The sequence below is a fragment of the Schistocerca cancellata genome, chromosome 4 (assembly GCF_023864275.1).
Source record: "Schistocerca cancellata isolate TAMUIC-IGC-003103 chromosome 4, iqSchCanc2.1, whole genome shotgun sequence".
NCBI lineage: Eukaryota > Metazoa > Arthropoda > Insecta > Orthoptera > Acrididae > Schistocerca > Schistocerca cancellata.
The window spans coordinates 370,286,102-370,299,181 of NC_064629.1; the positions used below are offsets into that span (position 1 = coordinate 370,286,102).

General features: G+C 34.5%; 1 protein-coding gene across 1 annotated transcript in view; it reads right to left on the minus strand.

The window, feature by feature from the left end:
- Window positions 1-13,080, minus strand: part of LOC126184206 (voltage-dependent calcium channel type A subunit alpha-1-like) — a 508,450-nt gene that overhangs the window by 150,550 nt on the left and 344,820 nt on the right. Inside the window, 1 exon segment of the mRNA XM_049926574.1 lies at window positions 10,130-10,390. Within this exon segment, the coding sequence (XP_049782531.1) occupies window positions 10,130-10,390 (261 nt within the window).

The following is a 13,080-nucleotide window of genomic DNA, read 5'->3' on the forward strand; positions in this document are numbered from 1 at the left end:
TATTTAACAGAGGAAACACTCAATGCTGATTTTTGCTGCTTACCTCAATAACTACTACGACAATCTGGAGTTAGCTGCTAGGTTACCAAACAATAAACATAAAGTACAGAAACTCTGAGAGTAGACAGAAGGCATGCCCCAAAGAAGTAATGAATGCATAGATAAAGCAAACAGAAAATAAATCTATCTTTCATAATGGCACTCATGTGGGAAAATAGGGTAACAAAAGTTATGTTTTGTGTATTGTTACTGAATTTACAAATGTACTTTTACAAATAAAAGGGGGTGTTAAATGGAAAACTATATTAGTATAATGGATTACAACACATTAATGTCTAACATTGATTGTCAATCCCAGATTACAGCTTGTTAAAATTCTACATTTATACAAAAGGTTATTTCTGCATGTATCACAGATGTGTTTCAGTGATGCTTATTTATTCTTCTGGAAAGATGCCCTGTGTGATAGGACTCATCCTTGCAACTTCTATCTTACAATAATAAGAAACAAGTTAGCCACACATGACATATCTGCCTGCTGTGCTAGTTGCACTGTTCCTCACCACTATAATGTGAGTGAATAAAAATAAAGAATTATAGGATTGTACAAGCACCAGAATAAAGGAAAGAGAGCAACAGCTGGTGAAAAACCAAACAAACAAACAATGTGTAAACCCAAAGAATGCCCTAAAGTTGTCTAGTTTGTGTGTGAATGTTTAGATGACTTTCATAAAAGCTTTCAGTAGTTTAATAATGTATATTGGTTGAGAAAAAGTAAATTTTATTTAAGTATTACATTCCATTTGGCATACACTGGACCCTGAAGTTCTTAACTCTGGCACACTTTCTCTCATCCCAACATGCTCTCATCCTGGCACTGTGGGTGTTTTCCATTCCTGAGCCCAGTACATTCCATTTTCCAGACACAGTTTCATTGCTGTTAGTGACTGGGGAGAATCTCTGATACATAATCTGTATTGATCTCTGTCACAAATGTCATTATTGGTAGTTTATAGTTGCAAAAGAGCTATCCTAACTACTCTTGTTCACTTTCCCTCCAGATACAAAGAGCCTTAATTTGAGTCTCCAGTTCATATCTTATACACCATCTAAGGTGGACCTTCAATGGTTAGAACATGTCCAGCTAACATTAACAGATGTGCTACTGTCCGTTTTATTGTCTACTGCAGTTTTCACAATGTAACAATCATCTGTGAGTGCTATGTCTATGAACATGGCCATATGCACAAGGTGCTTCTTGTTTTTAAATGTTTTATTCATGACAAATCTTTATATTATGTGCGAAATTTTATCTACAAGGCAACTTGGCATGAGGTCCAACTCAAAATGAACACATTTTATTACATAAATTTTTGAAGACCTTAAGATGACAGCAAAGGCTGTTGAACCAGTTGGTTCTAAATAAATAAATATTTATGTGAATCTGGTTTTAGAAAGCTTTTACCAAGTAAAACAGATCACTCCTTCTAATTTCTGAGCATTAGAAAATTCCATCCTGACTACATGACTGTATCCTCTTTCTCATTACTCTAGATATAGGCAGAGTTCCTTGTTGTGTCTGATTCTGTATATATCATTTTCCATTATGGATTTCATGATATCCTCACAATCTCTCTATGCTTTAGTTGAAGTTTCCTGATGTGTTCTATTCTGATTATGTTCAGATATCTGAAGCATACAGTACTTAAGGTCTCATTATGGTGTTGTAGTGTCGGAGTTCAAGGTATCTGAAAAGCAATTTAGATTCATAAATGTTGTTACAAAGATAGTAAACACTATCCAGTTTGGCACACCTATTATTCACTGATTTTGAGGGTTGTCCATTCTTTAAGGTATTTGCAAGAATCAGTCTCCTATAAAGTAACATGCTGGGTGCATCTCTGATGTTTGTAACAAAATCTGCCTCATTGATAGTGCTCTCCAATCCTAACTTAGTTACTATGTGACTGAGAAAGGAGAGCTTCTTTTACAGTGTGTGCTTAACATGTGAGGTTATTTGTAAAGTCTTTGCAATTGAGCCCTAATTAAATGAGAGAGAGAGAGCGAGGGAGGGAGGGGTGGGGTGGGGTGGGGGTGGGGGGGGGGTGGGGGGTGAAAGGTGAACTCGAACTAGAAAATGTGGTAGTTCAAAAATTAGTAAAGTCTCTGTATTAAACATGTTTCTATGCACCATCAACCAATCAGCTTCAGTGTGTGGGGTTGGTTCTCTACATTTTTCTTTAGTACTTCTATCTCAAAAGTTCTGTAATTGGAAAATAATTTCAGGTGCCCATGGATGGACCCTCTGTGGATGAGTCAGTCTGTCAAGAGCATATCCAAACAGTCAGTGAAGTGTGCAGACTGATTGAAAATAGGTATCCAGGATGAAAAAGAAGTGTTAAATATGTTCATAAAATCTAAAAATGTTTGTCAATTGTTGACACAATTTTACAGTTTTTCTAGGTTCTTTTTTGTGTTTAGATGAAAAATAAATTAATGATGAAAGATCAGTACCTTATACAATTATCTTAATTTTAAGGACAATCACATTATATTAGTTTCTTTTCCAAAACCTCAATATTTATTTATGCTTATTCATTGGGACTGTTTCAGTGTGCCAATTTTTACATTAATGCAAACATTTTTTCCTCCTTTATGCATTGGGACTGTCTAAGGGATTTCTGATTTCAGTTCTTCATCTTTCATTCATTCCCTCTTTAATACAGTATTCTTGCATTGTTTCACAATGTTTCTTTTTTCCTTTTGTCAGACCACTTTGTGCCTATTGTCTTTTCCTCCTTCCCCTGGAAACCTTCTAATTTTATAACTTTCCTTCTGAACGTTTCTCTTTCCCTTACTTCTTCTTATATTTTTCCTTCCCAAGTCTTCTTGAGTTCTTGAATCTATATGCATATTGATTTTTTTTTTCACAAAGCTAATGGAAGATCCTTTTGGTTATTCTATTGTCATCCATTACTCAAAGCACTCTTCTCTTCTTTGTTGTTTAAGATAGTGTTCTATGTTATATTTCACAGCTGCTTCTTAGTTACCAAAATTCTGAAGTTTTTAAAGGACCTAATGCTTTTCTTTTAATTCTTCCATCTAATACTTAAACTTTTTCTGCCTTATAATTGAGTGCTAAGCACTTACTGGAATGCAGGCATGGTGGTTTCACAACTGTGTTGTAGAGCTTTATTTTACAGTTTTTAGATAAAGATTTTCTGTTGCGGTATTCTAAGTTATACTGTAAGTTGTTTCCATCTTGCTTAACCTTTCCTCTACAACTGGACTGTTGTGTCATAGATTTATGAGGTCCAGTGATAGATTTGGTTGTTTATCTCACTTTACACCATTTCTTGCTATCTTGCTATCTTTACAGAAGAGATCTCTGCTGAAGATATCTCTGAGGTCAACAGTGGCAGAACACCAGGATGAGTGTGATAAAGAGATAATATTCTGTGAAAACCATGTACTGGCAAAACAGCCATTTACATTGGGGAGGAAGATTAGAGAGGTGATAGAAATAGCCAAGTGAACTGCCAACATGAACAGGGAGAACAGGTATAGGCTTCAGGCATCTTGGCTCCCAGCAGTGGCAACACTACTGAAGGACAGTGTTTACAAAGCCATTCAAACAGGCACGTGGGAGACAGAGGTGTTCATATGTACACAGAGCACAGGTATGCCACAGCCCACACCTGGCAGCAAGTAACCAGTGCTATGTCACAGCTGCCACCCATTTCTAATTCACCTATTTGCACCAGTGGCAAGAAATAGTGTAAACATCAATCAAGCATGTCTTTATCCACCAATACAAAGACCATAAAGAACACCAAACACCCCTCCTCCTATTCTCAAGTACCCTATCAAATTATGTAAACAGTTTCAACCGTTACTATATAAGATCTGAAGTTTCTCTCACTCAGCAGTCAGCCCAGCACAAAGCTGTGAGGAAGGCCACTTGCAATAGTAACTGAAATGTCAGACAATTTTATACAGTGACAATGTGATCAACAGCCCAGAAGAACACTCAATAAACTATTTTAATTTTTTTATTAAAAGTTTTTTACATTGTTTACTAAATGTGTTAAGAATAAACATCAGAAATGAGAAATGTATGGGTACCACATATCAGTGATAATCAATGGTGTAGACCAAAATTTTTTAAATATAAGTAGTTGTTTCACTTGCACGTACATTGGCTATAATAAACAGAAGGACAAGAAGAAAGAGGAGAAAACAGGAAATTTTACAAATTCCAAACCATTCTGCTTGCTTTTAACTAAAAGAACATTGCAGATATGCAGCATACTGATAGAACCAATTAAATTTAACTTTTTACAAAAAAAAAAAAAAAAAAAAAAAAATGTTATTGAGACTGTAGCAATCAGTTCAAAAATGTTGCAGACAGGCACTAATAAGAGATGACATGTATCAAGCACTACTATGAATGATAATTAGCTCAAACAGTAATACAACACTTACAATAATGCTGCATGCTGTAAATAACTGCAAACCAACTCATTTGTTATGTTATCTAATTTGTTTCATTAATGGAAGGAATACACAGTCACCCAGTATATGGTATTTATTGACAGTGTTATGTCAGTTTGAAGAATGATACCTGCAGGTGTTTAATATGATGATCCAAAACATAATCTGCATGTTTCTGCATATTCACAGTCCAATGCAGAAGCACATAGAACTCAAAGTGTGCTTACCGAATCAAGTGCATCTGCTCTTCCATCTTAGAAACTTCCAGCAATACTGCATGTATGACATGATGTCCCTTGCTCTCTTAATATCAGTACATACACTCACTGTCCATAGAAAACCATAACTAATGTATAGATAAAACTAACTGCAGTTTCTCAAAGATTCAATTGGCTTGTGTTCAAGTGCACCAAGTTACTTATGCCTCTAACTTATCAATCAGGATATTGTACTTACAGATACATGATAGTCAATGAAATCCTAAAAGAGTACACATTCAGATTAGAATTGCAGAACTTTTTTGTTGTGACTCTTACTAGAATTTAATGATCAGCAAAGACTAATAACATGTGAACATTACTTTCGGTCTAACTCAGTTAGACATTTTATCTTCACTTGAACTTCAATTGCAGCCTGCTGACCACTGAAGAATGAACATCAAGCCACACTGGAATGTATGTACTATACAGTTTGCAAGCTTCTAACACTGGCTACAGCAATTCAGTGGGCAAAATATTAAAGACTTACAAAATGCTGCCTTTTTATGGCCTATTCGTAAGTATGCACAAAATAAAACTGTAATTAGTCTATGTAATCACTTTTTAACAGAACACATTAACTTCAGTCTTAAGTTGACTGACCCCGTAAATATAATTTGATTTATTCTACTTTGATGATTAATGTGTAATTTAACTTTGGGAGATAAGTGTCTCTTCTTCAGTCTACAATTTTAGTTTGACACTTTTGTTTCTTTAAAGGTTCCACAGCTGGAAGCAAATAATAGGCAACTGAACAGTTGGGAAAAAGATAGCAACAGTTGCAGAGGAGTAAGTCAGACATTATGCTTATGAAAAAGTTCCTTACTCCTCATTTCTCTATTTCATGAACAGCATTTCATCAATTACATAAGACACTTTAAAATATGTCAACTAAGTGTACATCATGAGAGCCACACACCACTATGTGTTCTAGCAGTCATCAGTCAATACAAGGCAATAGTGATTATGATTTTGAGGACTCCAATCTGAATTTGGATCTTTATGAGTAAGGCTTGTAAATGTGGTAGAATGAGTCAATGAGAAAGAATGCCTACAAAAGAATATAATGTAATGAAGAGATGGACTCAGTGGACACATATCTGGATATATGTCATCACTCAAAACAGTAGTTCAAGGGATGGTAGAGGGAAAAAGTCACAGGGACAGGCTTATATTTATGAGAACAAAAGATGTATTGTTGATGTTATGAGTTATGACAGTTGTGCAGAAAGAAAGAGGATAGCTGACAAGCAACAGGTATGGAGAAATGGGACAAACTAACTTCAGGCTGGACAACCAAACCAACAACTCTAAAACTATGTGAAACTATATGAAAGGAGGAGTTGCCACATTCATCAGGAACTGTCATAAATTTAAGAACATAGACATTCATAAATTTTGCCTAGAACAGCATATGGAAGCATGTGCAACAGAATTAGATTTTCACAAAAAATCTTTCATAATATTAAGTGTATATCGAGCACCTGCAGGTAACTTTAATCTGTTTGTAAACCACCTTGAAGCTGTACTGGCCCATTTAACAACCAAAAACAAAGAAATAGTGGTTGCTGGTGATTTCAATGTAGATTTCCTTAAGGACTCTCCCAATAAGAACTTATTTGAGATAGTAAAACTATCATTCAACTTAATTCCCACAATAAAGTTCCCCACTAGGATAGCCACTTGCTCACAAACAGCCATTGATAATATCTTTATAGAAAAGTCCAATGAACAAAATTATATTACAAAACCAATAGTCAATGGCCTCTCAGACCATGACATGCAGTTCCTTCTGTTAAATGTTAATACTGAACAGGATATAAAATCTGTTAAATCTGAGCTCAAGAGGGTAATCAGTAAACCAAAAATTGATTATTTTAGGATACTCCTCAGAGACATTCACTGGACTGATGTTTACAGTGCTCATGGCATGAATGAAAAATATAACATTTTTGCTAATAAAGTGCTTACCTTATTCGAACATTGTTTTCCCCCAAAACTTACCAATGTTAGAGCAAAGTCTACAAAGAAGCCATGGATTACTCGAGGAATAGGGGTATCTTGTAAAACAAAAAGAAAACTGTATCTGTCAATCCGCCACACACCGTTGGGTGGCTTGCGGAGTATAAATGTAGATGTAGATGTAGATGTAGAAACATTTCCAATGTTGGTGCTATAGCACATTATAAGAAATACTGCAAAATATTAAAGACTGTAATACAGATGTCAAAGCAAATATATTACAAGGAAAAGATAGTCATATCAGATAACAAAATAAAGACAATATGGGATATAGTGAAGGAGGAGACCGGTAGAACCAGACATGAAGAGGAACAAATAGCATTAAGAGTAAATGATACATTGGTGACAGATGTGTATAGTGTTGCAGAACTTTTTAACAAACATTTTATAACTGTTACTGAAAAGATGGGGTTGTCAGGTTCGGTAGATGCTGCTATGGATTACCTTAGACCAGACATTTCAAGTAACTTCCACAATATGAATTTGACCCTCACTACCCCAACAGAAATAATGTCCATCATAAAATCTTTAAAATCAAAAACATCTAGTGGGTATGATGAAATATCAACAAAGTTAATTAAAGAATGTGATTCTGAGCTAAGTAACATATTAAGCTATCTGTGTAACCAGTCGTTTATCAGTGGAATATTTCCTGAATGGCTGAAATATGCTGAAGTTAAGCCACTGTTTAAGAAGGGAGATAAAGAAATAGCATCAAATTTCCGTCTAATTTCACTGTTGCCAGCATTCTCAAAAATTTTCGAAAAAGTAATGTACAGTCGTCTTTATAACCATCTTATCTCAAATAACATACTGTCAAAGTCACAGTTTGGATTTCTAAAAGGTTCTGATATTGAGAAGGCTATCTACACTTACAGTGAAAATGTGCTTAATTCATTAGACAAAAAAGTGCAGGCAACTGGTATATTTTGTGATCTGTCAAAGGCATTTGACTGTGTAAATCACAATATCCTTTTAAGTAAACTAGAATATTATAGCGTAACAGGAAATGCTGCAAAATGGTTCAAATCTTATATCTCTGGCAGGAAACAAAGGGTGTTATTAGGAAAGAGTCATGTATCAAGCTATCAGGCATCATCCAACTGGGAACTAATTACATGTGGGGTCCCACAAGGTTCCATTTTGGGGCCCTTACTTTTTCTTGTGTATATCAATGACCTTTCATCAGTAACATTACCAGATGCCAAGTTTGTTTTGTTTGCCAATGATACAAACATTGCAATAAATAGCAAATCAAGTGTAGTCTTAGAAAGATCAGCCAATAAAATATTTGTGGACATTAATAACTGGTTCCTAGCCAATTCTTTGTCACTAAACTTTGAAAAAACACACTACATGCAGTGCAGAACTTGTAAGGGGTGTCCCAAGAGTATATGTTTAACATACGATGACAAGAAGGTAGAAGAAGTGGACAGTGTTAAATTCTTGGGATTACAGCTTGATAATAAATTCAACTGGGAGGAGCACACCACAGAACTGCTGAAGGGTCTTAACAAATCTCTGTTTGCAATGCGAATTTTGTCAGACATAGGGGATATAAAAATGGAAAAGCTGGCATACTATGCTTACTTTCATTCCATAATGTCATATGGGATTATTTCTTGGGGTAATTCATCAAGCCAAGCTAAAGTTTTCTGCGCACAAAAACGTGCAGTAAGAATTATATGTGGTGTGAACTCAAGAACATCCTGCAGAAGCCTGTTTAGGGAACTAGGGATACTAACTACAGCTTCCCAATATATTTATTCCTTAATGAAATTTGTCATTAAAAATATATCACTTTTTCTAACCAACAGCTCAATTCATGGAATCAACACTAGAAATAAGAATAATCTTCACAAGGATTTAAAGTCACTTAGTCTTGTACAAAAAGGTGTGCATTATTCAGGAACACACATTTTCAATAACTTGCCAGCAGCCATAAAAAGCTTAACAACCAATGAAATTCAGTTTAAGAGAAGCCTAAAGGATTTATTGGTGGCCAACTCCTTCTACTCCATTGATGAATTTCTTAGTAAAACCAACTGATTTGTATATAAGTACAACATAACTTCTGCACAATTTCAGTGCAGTAACTTTTTTATTTTAAATTCAGTGCATTAGTATTTGTAAAATGTCTCTTTGTGTTCATTAAAAAATGACGATCATTCCACTTGGGACCTGTGGAATGGTACATTAGCTTATTTGTTTTAGTTGTAAATATTTGTCATGTATTGTTGTTTTTCTGACATGTTCCACATCCTGGAGGACCTCCTCACTACGGATCAATTGGAATGAAAGTAAATCTAATCTAAATCTAATCTAAAAAAATGGTACTCAGACTGAAGACAGGTGTGCATGCCACCAAATACGCATGATGCCTAAGATGCTAATGATATCCTGTTGTCAGAAATGAGACTAACTAACTGTTAGGCTCTATTTATCTGTGACACTGCTTCCATAAACTGTTCCTAAGCACTGCACAATGTAAAGTGAAATACTGAAATCTTGCTTTGGACAAGACCATAGTAAAAGTGGTTTAGTATTCATCTCCTTTGGCCAATAAATGTCAGGACCAGAGTGGAGAAAGGATTCTTGAATGTGTATCACAAGTGGTGTTGCTGTGCTATATAAGGCCTTTCACTTGTCAAACACCAAGTCACTCCCAGCTGATGTATCTTTCCACAAATTTAAATTTGATTCCGTAGAATTATTTACATGACGTTGGCTTTCAAGGAAGACTTTTGAGTCTATAGTAGACAAATGTTAAGGTATGATAGACAGTGTAATTCTTCATGTATTTGACACCTGTTTCCAGGGACATATGGAAAGTAAGATACTGTAATGCATTTGTGATGAAAGAGAGTTCCTAGAAAACAAAGAATGTTTATTGATCACACAGGTCAGGAAGTCTGTAAGTGATGTCTTAAAACCATTCACAAAGTCTGCATTATTCACATCTTCATCAGTCTTAAGAGGCAAAATTGTTAAAAAGTTGCATGTTTTGATCAGTCTGATGATGATTCTCAAAAACACAAAATATTCTCTGAGCCTGGTCTCTGACATTTGTGTAAAACATTCCAAAATAAATTATAAATCATCTCCCAATCACACAACTGTACTACTAATGCCCAGTAATTCTCTGTACTTTTCAAATATGCTTTGTAATTTTAAAATATAAGTTAGAAAATTATTTTATGAACATATAAACATTAAGTAGAGGTAGAAGTATGACACCTGAGAACCTCTATTTTCGACTTTTGTTATTGCCAAGCATTTGTCTACAAAAGCCAAACACTATTTTAAAAATACGTTACATATTTACGTTACATATTTATAGCAACATAGGTACTCACTGGCATTCATCTTTGGTGAATTTGCTTTCATCATTACAAAAGAAGAATTTTCCATTAAACAACTGCACTGCAATGACAGCAAATATGAATTGAAATAATATGTACACGATGAGAATGTTGATGACATTCTTGAGAGAGTTTACAACACAGTCAAACACAGCCTTAAGTTTGGGAACACGCTTAATGGTTTTTAGAGGACGCAGGACTCTCAGCACACGAAGAGATTTAATAGTAGATAAATTTTGACCCGCTTTGCTTCCACTGAAACACAAAAAGAAACCTGTTGTTACAAAACTTGACAATATCCTCACAAAACTGCATTTCTAATATTTTCCAGATAACATAATGCACACAACATTTAAAACAAATAAGTGTCTTTAGTGCTCATAGAACTATGAACACGAAAAGTGATACAACCTAACTAGCTTTTGGGTATAATAATGTTTCACAACGTACAGTGAAAAAGAAAAGGATGCCAAATTTTTTGTCAGTATTCATTAGTCTTGTTTAAAGTGATGATTCCACAAAGTAGACCATTGAAAGTTTGTAGAAGAGTTGGTTCTTTTTCAGTTTCATTGTATTTTACCGTGTGACAGAGAATTATACTCCAAAAAGATAAACCAAGCTGTCATCTCCTGCAGAAGTCTATGTTTGTATGTTACTGCTCATTTTCTTCTTCTTCTGTATGCTTCAAACATTAAACATAAACAATATTATGAAAAGGATAGACTGCTACTTACCATATAATGGAGATGCTGAGTTGCAGACAGACACAACAGAAAGATGGCTAAACAAGTAAGCTTTTGGCCAAAAGTTCTTTGTCTGAATTAGACAAAACACACACACACACACACACACGCACACACACACACACACGCACAAGACCATCATCTCTGACAGTTGCACAGACGTGTGTGTGTCATCTAATTCAGATGAAAGCTTTTTGGCTGAGAGCTTACTTGTTTATCATTCTTTTTGTTTTGCCTGTCTGCAGCTCAGCATCTCATTATGTGATAAGTAGCACTATATCCTTTCCATAATATTATCATTATATCATCCTGGATTTTCCATTAAACATAAAGAGCTTTACATGAAATACTACTTACTTGCTGCATTCTTGCAGATGGTTGTATCATCAGCAAATGTAACCATTTTAACTAGGTCATAATGCACTCTTAACAATATCTACACAGATCAAAAATAGCAATGATTCTCTTTCAGACTTCTTGTTAGTTAGTCAAATTATTATTTGAGAAATGTCTCTATAATTAGTGGAATACATCCTGCAGTAATATTAATAATAATAATAATAATAATAATAATAATAATGACATGTGGCACATTGGCATGGTACAGATCTTTCAATTGGACACCACTTCAGCAACTTGCATGTCCATCAACCAACAGCACTCAGTTTCCATCCATGGTCACTCATCTCAGAACTAACTGAGTCTAACATTGCTTAACTTCACTGGCTGGCTGGAAATTGGTGTTACCAACATGGAAAGGCTGTTGGCCACACTGCGGTGAACAGTTGTAGCATGATCAAACTGCATGCTACACTTGCTCAACCAGAGATGAGTCCATCACATGGTCTTAACTTCTCTCAAATGTTGTTCAAGTGATCCTTTTTCCATTGAACATAATTATGATAAACACAATGTTATGGAATAAGCAATTTCTACAGTAGTTATTTCTATTTAGTCAAAATCTACTTTCAGACCATTTATAGACATGAACTTTGAATACTTATTTCCCTTCAGGAATCTGTATGAATCATGAAAGGATTTGTTAAAAATAAACTACTTTAATCTACTTTTATATATATTGGTACTGCCTTCTGAATCAAAGTTAGGTTCAGTAGAGAATACTGAATGCCACTTCTATATCTGTGAGCATCATTGTTATTTCCAAACAGGTATGGATTGTTAGTTCAAATAATCCATAAAAAATGAACTGCAAGTATTTTATTAACAGTTTGTAATATTTCCATTATTTAAAGTGGAGTGGTGTTTCATCCTAATTATTTTCTTGTGATCAGTGAATAATTTCTTCTACCTACAGTAACTGACAAAATATTATATGAAACAAAATCAACGAAAGACAAACTGCAAAATATTTTAGTTTTTTATAATTATTTTTATAGAAGTATTGGCCCACACAATCTACGCAATCAGTTTTAATAGATCACCATTATGAACTTTCCAGCATGTGAGATCATCCATATCTACCCAAAAAATGTGGAGTATTTTACCTTATTTATCAATTTGTGCTGATATTTTTACCCTGATGATTTCACTGTTTTGTTTTGTGAAAACCTGCAAAATTGTAGTTTTCAAAGGTCAGAGTAAGCTCATTTGTGGTAAATCAGCTAATGACCTCCAAAAACAAAAATTTACTCATTTCAACCACTTCCCCAGCATGAAATTAGACTGATAGCTGTGTATACTTTCTTATAATGTACTATGTGTCAAGTCAATGCAAATGAGCTTATCTCAGGATATTCTACGTTTGCACAATCAAATGGTGTAGACATTTCACAAAAAACTTTAACATGAAGAGTTTGATCAATTCACCAAATATTCTTTGATGTGACTAGATACAGATTTTTACATTAAAAATGCTTTATAGTGATAAGATAATTTTTTTCAGAATATGACAAAACATGCTTCCAACTAAACACATTTTGCATTCTACCAAAAATTTCTTTCTCTGTTAATACTCTATGAAAGTCAGTATAAAAATGGTTGATCTTCAGAAATATTTCTGTACAGAATTTTGATCTGCAGTGAATACAAAGATCACTGACTGACTGTAGGAATAAGGAAAAAAATAAAGAACAAACAGGAAACACACACTGGATATGGGTAAGATTTCTGTTTTCTTTAAAACTCCAGCCACTCCAGGTTGTGTATTTGCTGAACACAATCCTTTTCTGCTGTATATTTCAG